Source organism: Petromyzon marinus, chromosome 70 (genome assembly GCF_048934315.1).
Source record: "Petromyzon marinus isolate PM22_M1 ecotype Great Lakes invasive population chromosome 70, UKy_Petmar_22M1.pri1.0, whole genome shotgun sequence".
In the NCBI taxonomy this organism is placed as follows: domain Eukaryota; kingdom Metazoa; phylum Chordata; class Hyperoartia; order Petromyzontiformes; family Petromyzontidae; genus Petromyzon; species Petromyzon marinus.
This window is the reverse complement of record NC_133736.1, coordinates 2,661,933-2,683,908: the sequence shown is the minus strand read 5'-3', so window position 1 is coordinate 2,683,908 and position 21,976 is coordinate 2,661,933. Positions and strand designations below refer to the sequence as shown.

At 56.0% G+C, this 21,976-nt stretch overlaps 1 protein-coding gene across 2 annotated transcripts in view; it reads left to right on the top strand.

The window, feature by feature from the left end:
- The window catches only part of U2SURP (U2 snRNP associated SURP domain containing), an 80,702-nt gene extending 60,353 nt beyond the window's left edge, over positions 1–20,349 (top strand). For both annotated transcript variants that reach the window (XM_076055187.1, XM_076055186.1), the window contains exons 23-25: positions 2,061–2,507; positions 9,425–9,526; positions 16,562–20,349. In XM_076055187.1, the coding sequence (XP_075911302.1) occupies positions 2,061–2,507; positions 9,425–9,526; positions 16,562–16,673 (661 nt within the window). In that variant the 3' untranslated portion in view covers positions 16,674–20,349. The remainder of the gene's footprint in view (positions 1–2,060; positions 2,508–9,424; positions 9,527–16,561) is intronic.
- Positions 20,350–21,976: the final 1,627 nt, after the last annotated feature.

Sequence of the window (21,976 nt, the reverse complement as noted above, 5' to 3'; positions counted from 1 at the left end):
ACTCGCTACACCACTTACTACAACACTCGCCACAACACTCGCTACACCACTCGCCACAACACTCGCCACAACACTCGCTACACCACTTACTACAACACTCGCCACAACACTCGCTACACCACTCGCCACAACACTCGCCACAACACTCGCTACAAGTCTCGCCACAACACTCGCTACACCACTCACTACAACACTCACCACAACGCTCGCCACAACACTCGCCGCGACACTCGCCAGAACGCTCGCCACAACACTCGCCACAACACTCGCCGCAACACTCGCCACAATACTTGCCACAACACTCGTTACACCACTCACTACAACACTCGCCAGAACGCTCGCCACAACGCTCGCTACAACGCTCGCCACAACACTCGCCACAACACTCGCTACACCACCCGCCACAACACTCGCCACAACACTCAACTACACCGCTCGCCACAACGCTCGCCGCAACACTCGCCAGAACACTCGCTACACCACCCGCCACAACACTCGCCACAACACTCAACTACACCGCTCGCCACAACGCTCGCCACAACTCTCGCCACAACACTCGCCACAACAGTCACCACAACGCTCGCCACACCCCTCGCCACAACACTCGCCACAACAGTCACCACAACACTCGCCGCAACACTCGCTACACCGCTCGCCGCAACACTCACCGCAACACTCACTACACCACTCGCTACACCACTCGCTACACCACTCGCCACACCACTCGCTACACTACTCACTACACCACTCACCACACCACTCACCACACCACTCACCACACCACTCGCTACACCACTCACCACACCACTCACCACACCACTCACCACACCACTCGCTACACCACTCACCACACCACTCACCACACCACTCACCACACCACTCGCTACACCACTCACCACACCACTCGCCACGCCACTCGCTACACTACTCACTACACCACTCACCACACCACTCACCACACCACTCACCACACCACTCGCTACAACACTCACCGCAACACTCGCTACACCACTAGCTACACCACTCGCTACAACACTCTCTACACCACTCACTACACCACTCACCACACCACTCACCACACCACTCACCACACCACTCACCACACCACTCACCACACCACTCACCACACCACTCACTACACCACTCACCACACCACTCACCACACCACTCGCTACACCACTCACCACACCACTCACCACACCACTCACCACACCACTCACTACACCACTCACCACACCACTCACCACACCACTCACCATACCACTCACCATACCACTCACCACACCACTCACCACACCACTCACTACCAACCTCCCGACGCTCGCTCACCCACCCACTCACCCAACCACCCACCCACTCAACCACTCACGCACCCACCCACTCACTCACCCACCAACTCAACCATCCACTCACTCAATCACCCACTCACTCACCCACTCACTCACCCACTCACTCACCCACCCACTCACTCACCCACTCACTCACTCACCCACTCACTCACTCACCCACTCACTCACCCACTCACTCACCCACTCACTCACTCACCCACCAATTCACCCACTCACTTACCCACCCACTCACCCATTCACTCACTCACTCACCCACCAACTCACCCACCAACTCACTCACTCACCCACTCACTCACCCACTCACCTACTCACTCACTCACCCACTCACTCACTCACCCACTCACTCACCCACCAATTCACCCACTCACTTACCCACCCACTCACCCATTCACTCACTCACTCACCCACTCACTCACCCACTCACCCACCAATTCACCCACTCACTTACCTACCCAATCACCCATTCACTCACTCACTCACTCACCCACTCACTCACCCACCCACTCACCCACCCACCCACTCACCCATTCACTCACTCACTCACCCACCCACCCACTCACCCACTCACTCACCCACTCACTCACCCACTCACTCACCCACTCACTCACCCACCCACTCACCCGCTCACTCACCCACCAACTCACCCACTCATCCACTCACTCACCCACCCACCCACCCACTCACCCACCTCCCACCCCCCACACGCCACAGGAAGCGCAGCAGCAGCAGCCGCTCGGGCTCTGAGGAGCGCTACCCCAGCCCCAGCCCCAGCCCCAGCCCCTGCCCCTCGCGCCAGCAGCAGCAGCAGCAGCAGCAGCGGCGCCAGCCGCGGCCGCAGCGCGACTCCCCCCCCTCCTCGTCCACCACCCCACCTCCTCACCCCCCTCCCGCTCCGTCCGCCACCTCGTCGTCGTCGTCGTCGTCCGCGGCGACGGTGGCGGCGGTGGCGGCGGTGTCGTCGTCGAGGCACCGCTCGTCCCCGGCACGCTCGCAGCGGTCGCGACGTGGCGACGACGACGCCGCCGCCACCTCGTCGTCCCGCTCCCCCCCCGCCCCCCCCGCCCCCGCCGGAGTCTCGTCGTCGGCGTCGTCGTCGCGGGACGCCGCCGGAGTCTCGTCGTCGTCGTCGTCGTCGTCACGCAAGAAGGCCACGCGCAGGTGAGCGGTGCATTGTGGGAGTTAGTGGTAGGGGGTCGTGGTGGTGGAGGTGGTGGTGGTGGTGGTGGAGGTGGTGGTGGTGGAGGTGGTGGAGGTTGTGGTGGTGGTGCTGATAGGGGTAGTGGTAGGGTTAGGGGTGGTGGTGCTGATAGGGGTAGTGGTGGTGGTGGTGGTGATAGGGTAGTGGTAGGCTTAAGGGTGGTGGTGCTGATAGGGGTAGTGGTGGTGCTGATAGGGGTAGTGGTGGTGGTGATAGGGGTAGTGGTAGGGTTAGGGGTGGTGGTGCTGATAGGGGTAGTGGTGGTGGTGATAGGGGTAGTGGTAGGGTTAAGGGTGGTGGTGCTGATAGGGGTAGTGGTGGTGGTGATAGGGGTAGTGGTAGGGTAAAGGGTGGTGGTGCTGATAGGGGTAGTGGTAGGGTTAAGGGTGGTGGTGCTGATAGGGGTAGTGGTGGTGGTGATAGGGTAGTGATAGGGTTAGGGGTGGTGGTGCTGATAGGGGTAGTGGTGGTGGTGATAGAGGTAGTGGTAGCGTTAGGGGTGGTGGTGCTGATAGGGGTAGTGGTGGTGGTGATAGGGGTAGTGGTAGGGTTAGGGGTGGTGGTGCTGATAGGGGTAGTGGTGGTGGTGATAGGGGTAGTGGTGGTGGTGATAGGGGTAGTTGTAGGGTTAAGGGTGGTGGTGCTGATAGGGGTAGTGGTGGTGGTGATAGGGGTAGTGGTAGGGTTAGGGGTGGTGTTGCTGATAGGCGTAGTGGTGGTGGTGATAGGGGTAGGGTTAGGGGTGGTGGTGCTGATAGGGGTAGTGGTGGTGGTGGTGATAGGGGTAGTGGTAGGGTTAGGGGTGGTGGTGCTGATAGGGGTAGTGGTGATAGGGGTAGTGGTAGGGTTAAGGGTGGTGGTGGTGATAGGGGTAGTGGTGGTGGTGATAGGGGTAGTGGTAGGGTTAAGGGTGGTGGTACTGATAGGGGTAGTGGTGGTGGTGATAGGGGTAGTGGTAGGGTTAGGAGTGGTGGTGCTGATAGGGGTAGTGGTGGTGGTGATAGGGGTAGTGGTAGGGTTAGGGGTGGTGGTGCTGATAGGGGTAGTGGTGGTGGTGATAGGGGTAGTGGTAGGGTTAGGGTGGTGGTGCTGATAGGGGTAGTGGTGATGGGGGTAGTGGTAGGGTTAAGGGTGGTGGTGGTGATAGGGGTAGTGGTGGTGGTGATAGGGGTAGTGGTAGGGTTAAGGGTGGTGGTGCTGATAGGGGTAGTGGTGGTGGTGATAGGGGTAGTGGTAGGGTTAGGAGTGGTGGTGCTGATAGGGGTAGTGGTGGTGGTGATAGGGGTAGTGGTAGGGTTAGGGGTGGTGGTGCTGATAGGGGTCGTGTTGGTGGTGATAGGGGTAGGGTTAGGGGTGGTGGTGCTGATAGGGGTAGTGGTGGTGGTGATAGAGGTAGTGGTAGGGTTAGGGGTGGTGGTGCTGATAGGGGTAGTAGTGGTGCTGATAGGGGTAGTGGTGGTGGTGATAGGGGTAGTTGTACGGTTAAGGGTGGTGGTGGTGCTGATAGGGGTAGTGGTGGTGGTGATAGGGGTAGTGGTAGGGTTAGCGGTGGTGGTGCTGATAGGGGTAGTGGTGGTGGTGATAGGGGTAGTGGTAGGGTTAGGGGTGGTGGTGCTGATAGGGGTAGTGGTGGTGGTGATAGGGGTAGGGTTAGGGGTGGTGGTGCTGATAGGGGTAGTGGTGGTGGTGATAGGGGTAGTGGTAGGGTTAGGGGTGGTGGTGCTGATAGGGGTAGTGGTGGTGGTGATAGGGGTAGGGTTAGGGGTGGTGGTGCTGATAGGGGTAGTGGTGGTGGTGATAGGGGTAGTGGTAGGGTTAGGGGTGGTGGTGCTGATAGGGGTAGTGGTGGTGCTGATAGGGGTAGTGGTGGTGGTGATAGGGGTAGTTGTAGGGTTAAGGGTGGTGGTGCTGATAGGGGTAGTGGTGGTGGTGATAGGGGTAGTGGTGGTGGTGATAGGGGTAGTGGTAGGGTTAGGGGTGGTGGTGCTGATAGGGGTAGTGATGGTGGTGATAGAGGTAGTGGTAGGGTTAGGGGTGGTGGTGCTGATAGGGGTAGTGGTGGTGGTGATAGAGGTAGTGGTAGGGTTAGGGGTGGTGGTGCTGATAGGGGTAGTGATGGTGGTGATAGAGGTAGTGGTAGGGTTAGGGGTGGTGGTGCTGATAGGGGTAGCGATGGTGCTGATAGGGGTAGTGGTGGTGGTGATAGGGGTAGTGGTAGGGTTAAGGGTGGTGGTGCTGATAGGGGTAGTGGTGGTGGTGATAGGGGTAGTGGTAGGGTTAAGGGTGGTGGTGCTGATAGGGGTAGTGGTGGTGGTGATAGAGGTAGTGGTAGGGTTAGGGGTGGTGGTGCTGATAGGGGTAGTAGTGGTGCTGATAGGGGTAGTGGTGGTGGTGATAGGGGTAGTTGTAGGGTTAAGGGTGGTGGTGCTGATAGGGGTAGTGGTGGTGGTGATAGGGGTAGTGGTAGGGTTAGGGGTGGTGGTGCTGATAGGGGTAGTGGTGGTGGTGATAGGGGTAGTGGTAGGGTTAGGGGTGGTGGTGCTGATAGGGGTAGTGGTGGTGGTGATAGGGGTAGGGTTAGGGGTGGTGGTGCTGATAGGGGTAGTGGTGGTGGTGATAGGGGTAGTGGTAGGGTTAGGGGTGGTGGTGCTGATAGGGGTAGTGTTGGTGGTGATAGGGGTAGGGTTAGGGGTGGTGGTGCTGATAGGGGTAGTGGTGGTGGTGATAGAGGTAGTGGTAGGGTTAGGGGTGGTGGTGCTGATAGGGGTAGTAGTGGTGCTGATAGGGGTAGTGGTGGTGGTGATAGGGGTAGTTGTAGGGTTAAGGGTGGTGGTGCTGATAGGGGTAGTGGTGGTGGTGATAGGGGTAGTGGTAGGGTTAGCGGTGGTGGTGCTGATAGGGGTAGTGGTGGTGGTGATAGGGGTAGTGGTAGGGTTAAGGGTGGTGGTGCTGATAGGGGTAGTGGTGGTGGTGATAGGGGTAGTGGTAGGGTTAAGGGTGGTGGTGCTGATAGGGGTAGTGGTGGTGGTGATAGAGGTAGTGGTAGGGTTAGGGGTGGTGGTGCTGATAGGGGTAGTAGTGGTGCTGATAGGGGTAGTGGTGGTGGTGATAGGGGTAGTTGTAGGGTTAAGGGTGGTGGTGCTGATAGGGGTAGTGGTGGTGGTGATAGGGGTAGTGGTAGGGTTAGGGGTGGTGGTGCTGATAGGGGTAGTGGTGGTGGTGATAGGGGTAGTGGTAGGGTTAGGGGTGGTGGTGCTGATAGGGGTAGTGGTGGTGGTGATAGGGGTAGGGTTAGGGGTGGTGGTGCTGATAGGGGTAGTGGTGGTGGTGATAGAGGTAGTGGTAGGGTTAGGGGTGGTGGTGCTGATAGGGGTAGTAGTGGTGCTGATAGGGGTAGTGGTGGTGGTGGTGATAGGGGTAGTTGTAGGGTTAAGGGTGGTGGTGCTGATAGGGGTAGTGGTGGTGGTGATAGGGGTAGTGGTAGGGTTAGGGGTGGTGGTGCTGATAGGGGTAGTGGTGGTGGTGATAGGGGTAGTGGTAGGGTTAGGGGTGGTGGTGCTGATAGGGGTAGTGGTGGTGCTGATAGGGGTAGGGTTAGGGGTGGTGGTGCTGATAGGGGTAGTGGTGGTGCTGATAGGGGTAGTGGTAGGGTTAAGGGTGGTAGTGCTGATAGGGGTAGTGGTAGGGTTAGGGGTGCTGATAGGGGTAGTGATGGTGGTGATAGAGGTAGTGGTAGGGTTAGGGGTGGTGGTGCTGATAGGGGTAGTGATGGTGCTGATAGGGGTAGTGGTGGTGGTGATAGGGGTAGTGGTAGGGTTAGCGGTGGTGGTGCTGATAGGAGTAGTGGTGGTGGTGATAGGGGTAGTGGTAGGGTTAGGGGTGGTGGTGCTGATAGGGGTAGTGGTGGTGGTGATAGGGGTAGGGTTAGGGGTGGTGGTGCTGATAGGGGTAGTGGTGGTGGTGATAGGGGTAGTGGTAGGGTTAGGGGTGGTGGTGCTGATAGGGGTAGTGGTGGTGCTGATAGGGGTAGTGGTGGTGGTGATAGGGGTAGTTGTAGGGTTAAGGGTGGTGGTGCTGATAGGGGTAGTGGTGGTGGTGATAGGGGTAGTGGTGGTGGTGATAGGGGTAGTGGTAGGGTTAGGGGTGGTGGTGCTGATAGGGGTAGTGATGGTGGTGATAGAGGTAGTGGTAGGGTTAGGGGTGGTGGTGCTGATAGGGGTAGTGGTGGTGGTGATAGAGGTAGTGGTAGGGTTAGGGGTGGTGGTGCTGATAGGGGTAGTGATGGTGGTGATAGAGGTAGTGGTAGGGTTAGGGGTGGTGGTGCTGATAGGGGTAGTGATGGTGCTGATAGGGGTAGTGGTGGTGGTGATAGGGGTAGTGGTAGGGTTAAGGGTGGTGGTGCTGATAGGGATAGTGGTGGTGGTGATAGGGGTAATGGTAGGGTTAAGGGTGGTGGTGCTGATAGGGGTTGTGGTGGTGGTGATAGAGGTAGTGGTAGGGTTAGGGGTGGTGGTGCTGATAGGGGTAGTAGTGGTGCTGATAGGGGTAGTGGTGGTGGTGATAGGGGTAGTTGTAGGGTTAAGGGTGGTGGTGCTGATAGGGGTAGTGGTGGTGGTGATAGGGGTAGTGGTAGGGTTAGGGGTGGTGGTGCTGATAGGGGTAGTGGTGGTGGTGATAGGGGTAGTGGTAGGGTTAGGGGTTGTGGTGCTGATAGGGGTAGTGGTGGTGGTGATAGGGGTAGTGGTAGGGTTAGGGGTGGTGGTGCTGATAGGGGTAGTGGTGGTGGTGATAGAGGTAGTGGTAGGGTTAGGGGTGGTGGTGCTGATAGGGGTAGTAGTGGTGCTGATAGGGGTAGTGGTGGTGGTGATAGGGGTAGTTGTAGGGTTAAGGGTGGTGGTGCTGATAGGGGTAGTGGTGGTGGTGATAGGGGTAGTGGTAGGGTTAGGGGTGGTGGTGCTGATAGGGGTAGTGGTGGTGGTGATAGGGGTAATGGTAGGGTTAGGGGTGGTGGTGCTGATAGGGGTAGTGGTGGTGCTGATAGGGGTAGGGTTAGGGGTGGTGGTGCTGATAGGGGTAGTGGTGGTGCTGATAGGGGTAGTGGTAGGGTTAAGGGTGGTAGTGCTGATAGGGGTAGTGGTAGGGTTAGGGGTGCTGATAGGGGTAGTGATGGTGGTGATAGAGGTAGTGGTAGGGTTAGGGGTGGTGGTGCTGATAGGGGTAGTGATGGTGCTGATAGGGGTAGTGGTGGTGGTGATAGGGGTAGTGGTAGGGTTAGGGGTGGTGGTGCTGATAGGGGTAGTGGTGGTGGTGATAGGGGTAGGGTTAGGGGTGGTGGTGCTGATAGGGGTAGTGGTGGTGGTGATAGAGGTAGTGGTAGGGTTAGGGGTGGTGGTGCTGATAGGGGTAGTGGTGGTGCTGATAGGGGTAGTGGTGGTGGTGATAGGGGTAGTGGTAGGGTTAGGGGTGGTGGTGCTGATAGGGGTAGTGGTGGTGGTGATAGGGGTAGGGTTAGGGGTGGTGGTGCTGATAGGGGTAGTGGTGGTGGTGATAGAGGTAGTGGTAGGGTTAGGGGTGGTGGTGCTGATAGGGGTAGTGGTGGTGCTGATAGGGGTAGTGGTGGTGGTGATAGGGGTAGTGGTAGGGTTAAGGGTGGTGGTGCTGATAGGGGTTGTGGTGCTGGTGATAGGGGTAGTGGTAGGGTTAGGGGGGGTGGTGCTGATAGGGGTAGTGGTGGTGGTGATAGGGGTAGTGGTAGGGTTAGCGGTGCTGATAGGGGTAGTGGTAGTGGTGCTAGAGGTAGTGGTAGGGTTAGGGGTGGTGGTGCTGATAGGGGTAGTGATGGTGCTGATAGGGGTGGTGGTGGTGGTGATAGGGGTAGTGGTAAGGTTAGGGGTGGTGGTGCAGATAGGGGTAGTGGTGGTGGTGATAGGGGTAGTGGTAGGGTTAGGGGTGGTGGTGCTGATAGGGGTAGTGGTGGTGCTGATAGGGGTAGTGGTAGGTTTAAGGGTGGTAGTGCTGATAGGGGTAGTGGTAGGGTTAGGGGTGCTGATAGGGGTAGTGGTGGTGGTGATAGTGGTAGGGTTAGGGGTGGTGGTGCTGATAGGGGTAGTGGTAGGGTTAGGGGTGCTGATAGAGGTAGTGGTGGTGATAGAGGTAGTGGTAGGGTTAGGGGTGCTGATAGGGGTAGTGGTGGTGGTGATAGGGGTAGTGGTAGGGGTAGTGATATGGAGGAGGCTCGTGAAGGACGCTGCTACTGGGCAGTTGGAGGCAGTCACCCTCCAGCAACAACGAAGGGCGGAGGGAGCGATGCTCACAACAACGAGCGGAGCGCCAGACGACTAAAACGCAGCAAGTTGGCACAGTAGGGAGGGGGGTACAGCTGATGGTGCATCTACCGGTCATCTCAGTCAGTCAACCCATGGCACCTGCTGGGTCTGTCACAAGACCTCCTGTCAGCGAGCTTTCGACACTTCACGTGAGAGCCTCAAAGCGCACCGTCACTTAGCGGCGAATGGCGTGTATTGGTAGGGGTGTGGCGGTGGTGGCTATAGGGGCAGTGGTGAGCGATAGGGCTGGTGATCGGGGTAGTGGTTGTGGTGGTGGTGATGGGGGTAGTGGTAGGGATGGTGGTTATGGTAGGGGTAGTGGTAGGGGGTAGTGGTAGTGGTATGGGTAGTGGTAGTGGTGTGGGTAGTGGTAGTGGTGTGGGTAGTGGTAGTGGTATGGGTAGTGGTAGGGGGTAGTGGTAGTGCTATGGGTAGTGGTAGTGGTATGGGTAGGGGGTAGTGGTAGAGGAGCAGAGGTGGGTTATGAACTTCCTGCTGAGACGCGAACGTGGCCACTGCCCCCCCCCCCTTCTCCCCCCCCCCCTCCCCAGGTCCCCGTCCCCACGCTCGGAGCGCTCCCACCGGTCCGACAAGTCTGAGCGCACTCGCTCACCCACGCGGAGAGACTCGCCCAGCGTCAAGCGGTCCAAGCGGTGAGAGCAGAGACACACACACACAGAGACACACAGAGACACACACAGAGACACACACAGAGACACACACACACACAGACACACACACAGAGACACACACACACAGAGACACACAGAGACACACACAGACACACAGAAACACACACACACAGACACACACACAGAGACACACAAGTCTGAGCGCACTCGCTCACCCACGCGGAGAGACTCGCCCAGCGTCAAGCGGTCCAAGCGGTGAGAGCAGAGACGCACACACACAGACACACACAGACACACACACACACAGAGACACACAGAGACACACACACACACAGACACACACAGAAACACACACACACAGAGACACACACACAGAGACACACACAGAGACACACACACAGAGACACACAGAAACACACACACACAGAGACACACACACAGAGACACACAGACACACACACAGAGACACACAGAGACACACACACAGAGACACACACACAGAGACACACAAGTCTGAGCGCACTCGCTCACCCACGCGGAGAGACTCGCCCAGCGTCAAGCGGTCCAAGCGGTGAGAGCAGAGACACACACACAGAAACACACACACAGAGACACACACACACAGAGACACACACACAGAGACACACACACAGATACACACACGCAGAGACACACACACAGAGACACACAGAGACACACAAGTCTGAGCGCACTCGCTCACCCACGCGGAGAGACTCGCCCAGCGTCAAGCGGTCCAAGCGGTGAGAGCAGAGACACACACAGAGACACACACACAGAAACACACACAGAGACACACACGCAGAGACACACACACAGAGACACACAGACACACAGAAACACACACAGAGACACACACACACAGAGACACACAGAGACACACACACACACAGACACACACAGACACACAGAAACACACACACACAGAGACACACACACAGAGACACACACAGAGACACACACACAGAGACACACAGAAACACACACACACAGAGACACACACACAGAGACACACAGAGACACACAAGTCTGAGCGCACTCGCTCACCCACGCGGAGAGACTCGCCCAGCGTCAAGCGGTCCAAGCGGTGAGAGCAGAGACGCACACAGAGACACACGCAGAGAGACACACACAGAGACACACACACAGAGACACACACACAGAGACACACACACAGAGACACACACACAGAGACACACAAGTCTGAGCGCACTCGCTCACCCACGCGGAGAGACTCGCCCAGCGTCAAGCGGTCCAAGCGGTGAGAGCAGAGACACACGCAGAGACACACACGCAGAGACACACACAGACACACACACACAGACACACACACAGAGACACACACACAGAGACACACAAGTCTGAGCGCACTCGCTCACCCACGCGGAGAGACTCGCCCAGCGTCAAGCGGTCCAAGCGGTGAGAGCAGAGACACACACAGAGACACACACACACAGAGACACACACACACAGAGACACACACACAGAGACACACACAGAGACACACACAGAGACACACACACAGAGACACACACACAGAGACACACACACAGACACACACACAGACACACACACAGAGACACACACACAGAGACACACACACAGAGACACACAAGTCTTAGCGCACTCGCTCACCCACGCGGAGAGACTCGCCCAGCGTCAAGCGGTCCAAGCGGTGAGAGCAGAGACACACACAGACACACACACACACAGAGACACACACACACAGACACACACAGACACACAGAAACACACACACACACACAGACACACAGAGACACACAGAGACACACAAGTCTGAGCGGACTCGCTCACCCACGCGGAGAGACTCGCCCAGCGTCAAGCGGTCCAAGCGGTGAGAGCAGAGACACACACAGACACACACACACACAGAGACACACACACAGAGACACACACACACAGAGACACTCACAGAGACACACAGAGACACACAAGTCTGAGCGCACTCGCTCACCCACGCGGAGAGACTCGCCCAGCGTCAAGCGGTCCAAGCGGTGAGAGCAGAGACACACACAGACACACACACACACAGAGACACACACACACAGAGACACACACAGAGACACACACACAGAGACACACACACAGAGACACACACACAGAGACACACACACAGAGACACACAAGTCTTAGCGCACTCGCTCACCCACGCGGAGAGACTCGCCCAGCGTCAAGCGGCCCAAGCGGTGAGAGCAGAGACACACACAGAGATACACACGCAGAGACACACACACACAGACACACAGAAACACACACACACAGAGACACACATACAGAGACACACACACAGAGACACACACACAGAGACACACACACAGAGACACACACACAGAGACACACACACAGAGACACACACACAGAGACACACACACAGAGACACACACACAGAGACACACACACAGAGAGACACACACACAGAGACACACACACAGACACACACACAGACACACAGAAACACACACACACAGAGACACACACACAGAGACACACAGAGACACACAAGTCTTAGCGCACTCGCTCACCCACGCGGAGAGACTCGCCCAGCGTCAAGCGGTCCAAGCGGTGAGAGCAGAGACACACACAGAGACACACAGAGACACACACAGACACACACACAGAGACACACACACACAGACACACACAGACACACAGAAACACACACACAGAGACACACACACAGAGACACACACGCAGAGACACACACGCAGAGACACACACACAGAGACACACAGAGACACACAAGTCTGAGCGCACTCGCTCACCCACGCGGAGAGACTCGCCCAGCGTCAAGCGGTCCAAGCGGTGAGAGCAGAGACGCACACACACAGAGACACACAGAGACACACAGAGACACACACAGAGACACACACACAGAGACACACACACAGAGACACACAAGTCTTAGCGCACTCCCTCACCCACGCGGAGAGACTCGCCCAGCGTCAAGCGGTCCAAGCGGTGAGAGCAGAGACACACACAGAGATACACACACACACAGACACACACAGACACACAGAAACACACACACACAGAGACAACAACAACAACCGCCATTCGCCACTAAGTTGCGGTGACGTCACCACGACGCTTGTGCCAGGCTATGTGCACCCTGAGGCCACGTGAAGTGTCGAACGCCCGCTGGCAGGAGGTCACGGGGCAGACCCAGGTGCCACGGGTCGACTGACTGAGATGACTGGCTGATGCACCACCTGTGCCCCCTACTGTGCCAACCTGCTGTGCTTTAGCCACCCGGCGCTCCGCTCGCTGTTGTGAGCGTCGCTCCTCCGCCCTCCGTTGTTGTTGGAGGGCGACTGCCTCCAACTGCCCAGTAGCATCCTTCACGAGCCTCCTCCACAGAGGCCGATCTTGACACCGCTGGTACCAGTCATCGGCAAGTCCACTCACCTCCACGTCCTCCTGTACCACATCACTCCATCTCTTCTCTAGCCCGTGCCGCGCCCGCTTAGCCCCCTCAATCCGGCCAAACAAAAGCTGTTTTGGCATGCGGTGGCTGGGCATGCGGGCTACATGACCCAGCCATCGCAGCCTTGCCTGCCGGAGGAGCTCACCGATGGGACCCTGCCCAGATCTTTCAAGGATTTGTGAGCTCCTCACACAATCCAGTCTGGTTAAACCCAGGATGGATCGTAGGCAGGCCAGCCTAAATGTTTCTAACCGGCGAAGATGTTCCATTAGGGGGGTCCACGTTTCGCAAGCGTAGAGAAGGGAGGGAATGACCGTGGCCGAGAAGACCTGAAGCTTAGTGCGGAGCGACAGACCAGGTAGCTTCCACACAGCGTTACGCAACCGATGAAAAGATATTGCCGCTCGACTGATTCGGAGTGAGACCTCTGCTGTTAAACTGGAGCCAGTCATAAGCACACTGCCCAGGTATGGGAAACTCTCCACTCTCTCCACAACTGCCCCATCACCGATTGGGAGTTGTGGGGGTGGAGTGTCCGATGGTACAAAATACCCAGGCAGGTGCTTAGTTTTGGTGGGGCTGATGGTAAGGCCCCACCTCTTAGTGGCACGCTCTAGTCTCAGCAGCAGCGTCTCCAACTCCTCCTCTGACTGAGCAGCTATTACCAAATCATCAGCATACATAACGTGGTTGAGCAATAGGGAGCCATCCCTTGACCGCACCCGGGCATCGATTGGCCTCCCATTATATCTGTACCATATGGAGATTCCCCCGGTACAGCTATTGAAGGCTTCACGAACTACGTGGTCAAAATAGATGTTAAATAATGTGGGAGCCAGAGGACATCCCTGTCGCACCCCAAGGTGTACAGGGAATGGCTCTGACTCCCGCCCACGTAGTTTTACCCGGGCCCGCTCACCATCATGAAGGTCCTTAATGATCATGAGCAGAGGGTCAGGTACTCCAAAAGCACGAAGAACGACCCAGAGCCCAGGCCTACTGATGGTATCATAGGCCTTGACCAGGTCAATAAAGCAGAGATGTAGGTCTTGTTGGAATTCCCTACACCTCTGCTGTAGCAGACGGACAGAAAATATGGCATCTGTGCAGGACCGCCCTTTCCTGAAACCGCATTGGGGCTCCGCAAGCCTCTCCTCAGTGTGCCTGGCAAGGCGATGCTGAATAATCCTTGCCAGGACCTTTCCCGGCACACTGAGGAGTGAGATGCCCCTGTAGTTGTTAAAGTCTGTGCGGTCCCCCTTCTTAAAAAGGGGGACCACCAGGGCATCCTTCCAATCCTGCGGAACCCGTCCAGTGGTCCAGACTGTTGTTATGATGTCATATAGGGCAGTCTGTGCACAAACGCCACCCTCCCTCAGCATTTCGCTTGGGAGATCATCTCTGCCCGCTGCCTTTCCTGGTCTCAGACTCCGGATCGCCTTCAATACTTCCTCAGCAGATGGCACCTCAGCCAGCCACTCACAGGGGGTGACTTCATCCAATATTTGAGGCACCGCAGCCTCAGCAGGGTCATCCTCACTTTGTGCCACGATGTTTTCCTGTCTGAGGGATTTTCCCTCCCCCAGGACCTCACAGAAATGCTCAGCAAATCTGCGAACCTGTTCCTGGGGGTCGGAAATTGGATCACCGTTTTTTCCCCTAATGATGGTAATAGGTGTGGCGCTGCAGGTTACTTTTTTGATGGAGTTAAATAGAGATTTGTGATCACGGGCCACTGAGGCAGACTCCATCTCCTCAGCAACCCGCGACCACCACCCATCCTTGCAGCGCCTCACGGCTCTCCGAACCTCCGAGCGAAGGCTGCGGTAAGCCTCCTCATTCTCTGACGTGGGATTCTGTAGCCGATGACAGTGGGCCTGTCGCTTTTTCTCAACCATCCTGAACAACTCCTCTGTCAGCCAGGGTGTCTGGGGAGGTCTGGACCGCGTACCCAAAGCAGCCATTGCAGTTGCATGAGTCACAGTCCTAAACCTCGCCCACAGACACACACACAGAGACACACACACAGAGACACACACACAGAGACACACACACAGAGACACACACACAGAGACACACACACAGAGACACACACACAGAGACACACACACAGAGACACACACACAGAGACACACACACAGAGAGACACACACACAGAGACACACACACAGACACACAGAGACACACACACAGAGACACACACACAGAGACACACACACAGAGACACACACACAGAGACACACAAGTCTTAGTGCACTCGCTCACCCACGCGGAGAGACTCGCCCAGCGTCAAGCGGTCCAAGCGGTGAGAGCAGAGACACACACACAGAGACACACACACACAGACACACACAGACACACAGAAACACACACACACAGAGACACACAGAGACACACAAGTCTTAGCGCACTCGCTCACCCACGCGGAGAGTCTCGCCCAGCGTCAAGCGGTCCAAGCGGTGAGAGCAGAGACGCACACACACAGACACACACAGACACACACAGACACACACACAGAGACACACAGAGACACACACAGAGACACACAGAGACACACACAGACACACGCAGAGACACACACAGAGACACACACACAGAGACACACACACAGACACACAGACACACACAGAGACACACACACAGAGACACACACACAGAGACACACACACAGAGACACACACAGAGACACACGCACAGACACACGCAGAGACACACGCAGAGACGCACGCAGAGACGCACACAGAGACGCACACAGAGACACACACAGAGACACACACCCACTCACCCGCCCACCCACTCGCCCGCCCGCTCGCCCACCCACCCACTCAACCGCACACCCAACCATCCACCCACTCAATCACCCACCCACTCACCGTGTGTGCGTGTCGTGTGTGTTATGTTAGCGTGTCGTGTGTGTTATGTTAACGTGTCGTGTGTGTTATGTTAGCATGTCGTGTGTGTTATGTTAACGTGTCGTGTGTGTTATGTTAACGTGTTGTGTGTGTTATGTTAGCATGCCGTGTGTGTTATGTTAGCATGCCGTGTGTGTTATGTTAGCGTGTCGTGTGTGTTATGTTAACGTGTCGTGTGTGTTATGTTAGCGTGCCGTGTGTGTTATGTTAACGTGTCGTGTGTGTTATGTTAGCGTGTCGTGTGTGTTATGTTAACGTGTCGTGTGTGTTAACGTGTCGTGTGTGTTATGTTAACGTGTCGTGTGTGTTATGTTAACGTGTGTGTTAACGTGTCGTGTGTGTTATGTTAACGTGTGTGTTAACGTGTCGTGTGTGTTATGTTAACGTGTCGTGTGTGTTATGTTAACGTGTGTGTTAATGTGTCGTGTGTGTTATGTTAACGTGTGTGTTAACGTGTCGTGTATGTTATGTTAACGTGTCGTGTATGTTATGTTAACGTGTCGTGTGTGTTATGTTAACGTGTCGTGTGTGTTAGCATGTCGTGTGTGTTATGTTAGCGTGTCGTGTGTGTTATGTTAGCGTGCCGTGTGTGTTATGTTAGCGTGTGTGTTATGTTAACGTGTGTGTTATGTTAACGTGTCGTGTGTGTTATGTTAACGTGTCGTGCTTGCGTGTCGCCAGGTCGCGTTCACGCTCTAGGTCTCCGACGTCATCTGGGAGGAAGTCGCGCCGCTCACCAGCGGCGCGTTCACCACCTCGCTCGCACAAGAAGTCGAAAAAGAGCAAGCACTAACACGCTCGTCACGTACTCACCACGTACTCACTAACACACTCACACACTCGCTCGCTCACCACTCAAACACACACTAACTCGCTCGCTCACCACTCACACACACACACACTACTACACTCGCTCACCACTCACACACACACTAACACACTCGCTCACCACTCACACTAACACACTCGCTCACCACGTACTCACTAACACACTCACTCGCTCACCACTCAAACACACACTAACACACTCGCTCACCACTCACACACGCACTAACACGCTCGTCACGTCCTCACCACGTACTCACTAACACACTCACACACTCACTCGCTCACCACTCACACACACACACTCACACACTCGCTCACCACTCACACACACACTAACACACTCGCTCACCACTCACACACACTAACACGCTCGTCACGTACTCACCACGTACTCACTAACACACTCACACACTCACACACTCACTCGCTCACCACTCAAACACACACTAACACACTCGCTCACCACTCACACACGCACTAACACGCTCGTCACGTACTCACCACGTACTCACTAACACACTCACACACACACACTAACACACTCGCTCACCACTCACACACACTAACACACTCGCTCACCACTCACACACGCACTAACACGCTCGTCACGTACTCACCACGTACTCACTAACACACTCACACACTCACACACTCACTCGCTCACCACTCAAACACACACTACCACACTCGCTCACCACTCACACACACTAACACGCTCGTCACGTACTCACCACGTACTCACTAACACACTCACGCACTCGCTCGCTCACCACTCACACACACACACTAACACACTCGCTCACCACACACACACACTAACACACTCGCTCACCACGTACTCACTAACACACTCACACACTCGCTCGCTCACCACTCACACACACACACTAACACACTCGCTCACCACTCACACTAACACACTCGCTCACCACGTACTCACTAACAAACACACTCACTCGCTCACCACTCAAACACACACTAACACACTCGCTCACCACTCACACACACTAACACACTCGCTCACCACGTACTCACTAGCAAACTCGCACACACACTCATTCACTCAACACACACACACACTAACACACTCGCTCACCACTCACACACACTAACACACTCGCTCACCACTCACACACACACTACCACACTTGCTCACCACTCACACACACACACTACCACACTCGCTCACCACTCACACGAACACACTCGCTCACCACGTACTCACTAACACACTCACACACTCGCTCACCACTCACACACACACTAACACACTCGCTCACCACTCACACACACTATCACACTCGCTCACCACTCACACACACTAACACACTCGCTCACCACTCACACACACTACCACACTCGCTCACCACTCACACACACTAACACACTCGCTCACCACTCACACACACTACCACACTCGCTCACCACTCACACGAACACACTCGCTCGCCACGTACTCACTAACAAACTCGCACACACACTCATTCACTCACCACTCACACACACTAACACACTCGCTCACCACACACACACTAACACACTCGCTCACCACTCACACACACACACTAACACACTCGCTCACCACTCGCACACACTAACACGCTCGCTCACCACGCACACACACTACCACACTCGCTCACCACGTACTCACACACTCGCTCGCCACGTACTCACTAACACACTCGCACACACTCACTCGCTCACCACCAACACACACTCACTACATACTCACACACCACGTACTCACCTACACACTCAGACTGTTGGGGCAAGTGCTGTTAGCGCGTAACACCTATGAAGGCCGGCACAGCACACGCCCGGCTATGTGCACGTTAAGCCCTTAACGTGCCTTAACACACCCAAACGCGCGCACACGCACACACCCACGCACACACCCACGCACACACACACACCCATGCACACACCCACGCACACACCTATGCACACGCGCACACTCACACACCCACGCACACACCCACGCACACACACACACCCATGCACACACCCACGCACACACCTATGCACACGCGCACACTCACACACCCACGCACACACCCACGCACACACCCATGCACACGCGCACACTCACACACCCACGCACACACCCACGCACACACACACACCCATGCACACACCCACGCACACACCTATGCACACGCGCACACTCACACACCCACGCACACACCCACGCACACACCCACGCACACACCCATGCACACGCGCACACTCACACACCCACGCACACACCCACGCACACACACACACCCATGCACACACGCGCACACCCACACACCCGCGCCAGTGTTGACAACCACCCACTCTGTCATGAACGGTAATCACGTGAGCATCTCATCCCGGACCACCCCCACCCACCCCCACCCCCCCCGCCAAGGATTATAAAAGCCAGCTCCCGATGTTGAACCCCCGTACATCGCAGGCCCTGGTTCACGCTATTTTTATATAAACTAAAAAAAAACACACAAACACCGTTGAAATGAAAACCACCTCCCACACCAGGTTTCTCCTGGTACTCGGGGCGTGAGTACACGCGCTTGGTATACTTGCGTACACGCACACACACACACACGCACACACACACACACGTGCACGTACACACTACACCCCGTCTCCCCCCACCGCTCCGCCCGGCTTCACTGATCACAATCGTCGTTGTCATGGGTCCATCGGTCATGGCTGTCCACAGTGTTGCATCTCTGTGGCCTCTGATCAGCCGATCACCGCCACCATCACCACGGCCACCACTGCTGTCAACGTCGCCGTCGCCGCCACCACCGCCATCACCGTCACCATCGTCACCACGAAACACCACCAGCGCCACCACCGCTGTTAGCACAGCCGCCGTCACGATAATGATGTCGATCCATGGGCTGACTTGTTTTTTTTTATATTGTACAGAGTCTTATTTTCGTGTGAATTGGCTGCGGTGCGAAGCGTGCACAACGCCGGACAAGATTTGTTAAGAAAATATCCCCCCTCCCTCCCTCCCTACCTCCCTACCTCCACCCCCATGTACAACATTTCCCCCCTCACTCCTCATCCACCCCCTCTCTCTCCTTCCATCCCCTTCCCACTCCATCCGCCCTCCCTCCCTCCCTCCCTCCCCCTCACTTCCCCCCCCCCCCCTCCTCCTCACTCCCCCAGCTACCCCCCCTGTCCCCACCCTACAGCAGGCAATGTGTCCGAGACGAATCGAACGTCCGGTCAAAACGTGTCGGCGGCGACGATGTTTGTGACGGTAGTGGTGGGGTAAAATGTGGCTAACTCCCAAGGGGGCGCGGGGAGGTGGGAGGTGGGAGGTGGGGAGGGGGGGGGTTAGGTGGGTGGGTGGGCGGGCGGCTGTCTTGAGTGCGAATGCCCCACAGCGCCATGGTGGGGGGGGTGGGGGGGGGTGGGGGCTTCGCGAACTTCCCCACCCGTTTAATTTCTCGCGATGAGCGCGGACGTCGGTCTCTCTCTCTCTGGCTCTGTCTCTCTCTGTCTCTCTCTGTCTTCTCTGTCTCTCTGGCTCTCATGTCTCTCTGTCTGCAAACTCTCCCTCCCTCACCCCTTGGCCGGGGAGATGTCACCCCAGTGTGGTAGAAACTAAAATAATAATAAAAAAAACAGGTTTTGTTTTTGGATTCGTAAAAAAAAATAATAATAGCGTCGCCTTCTTTGTCGTCTTCGTCGTCTTCGTCATCTTGGTCACCGTCTGCAAGTCCTTTCCCCCCCACCCACGCCTGTTTATTTTGCTTGTTAAACGAACGTACCGCGTCTCCTTTGGCGTGAGCGCAGAGCCGGTACCCGGCACTTGTGCAGCGCCGACTGACCGATCGGCGGTGGAGTGCACGACCCATCGGGGAAGTCCACGAGAAGCCCTCTTTGACGACGGCGGTTAAAATTGGTTCCACGAAAACCGGTCGTCCAGTGATTTTTGGTCGGCAAGTGAGTGTAGGGAATGTACGCGGTTGAAGGATGAATCCGTTCGGATGGCATCGAAAGGGACCCTTTTTCACCCAATCGTACCTTGCAACATTCCATTTAAACAATGGATATTAATACGTAAGGATACCGACGACAAACACGTAATGTGAGTAGAAACACGGTTGATCGATGTGTAATGACGACTTGACACCTCTTTTGAGATGGCACTTTATTGAAGACGCCTTCGCTTGACATCAGGCGTAGGAGCCCACTGCAACAGCCCCGAGTTTCCCGCGCATCTCCCTTTTATATACCAACACGATGCCACGCCCCCCCCCCCCTTCTCGATCATTCCCAGAGCCACCAGTCCCGTTGCACTCGGGTGATACTCCTGTCCATTACCTCCCATAGCCACCAGTCCCTTCGCACTCACAACTGATACCCCTGTTATTTCCTCCCATGGCCACCAGTCCCTTCGCACTAGCAACTAATACCCCTGTCAATACCTCCCGTAGCCACCAGTCCCTTCGAAACTCACAACTGATACCCCTGTCATTACCTCCCGTAGCCACCAGTCCCTTCGCACTCGCAACTGATACTCCTGTCATTACCTCACGTGGCCAGCAGTTCCTTCACACTCACAGCTGACTCCCCTGTCATTACCTCTCGTAGCCACCAGTCCCTTCGCACTCGCAACTGATACCCCTGTCATTACCTCCCGTGGCCACCAGTCCCTTCACACTCACAACTGACTCCCCTGTCAATACCTCCCGTAGCCACCAGTCCCTTCACACTCGCAACTGATACCCCTGTCATTACCTCCCATGGCCACCAGTCCCTTCACACTCACAACTGATACCCCTGTCATCTCCTGTAGCCACCAGTCCCTTCACACTCACAACTGATACCCCTGTCATTACCTCCCGTAGCCACCAGTCCTTTCGCACTCACAACTGATACCTCTGTCATTACCTCCTGTAGCCACCAGTCCCTTCACACAACTGACTCCCCTGTCATTACCTCCCGTGGCCACCAGTCTCTTCGCACCCACAGCTGACTCCCCTGTCATTACCTCCTGTAGCCACCAGTCCCTTCACACTCACAACTGACTCCCCTGTCATTGCCTCACGTGGCCACCAGTTCCTTCACACTCACAACTGACTCCCCTGTCATTACCTCCCGTGGCCACCAGTCCCTTCGCACTCACAACTGACTCCCCTGTCATTACCTCCCGTAGCCACCAGTCCCCTCACACTCACAGCTGACTCCCCTGTCATTACCTCCTGTAGCCACCAGTCCCTTCACACAACTGACTCCCCTGTCATTACCTCTCGTGGCCACCAG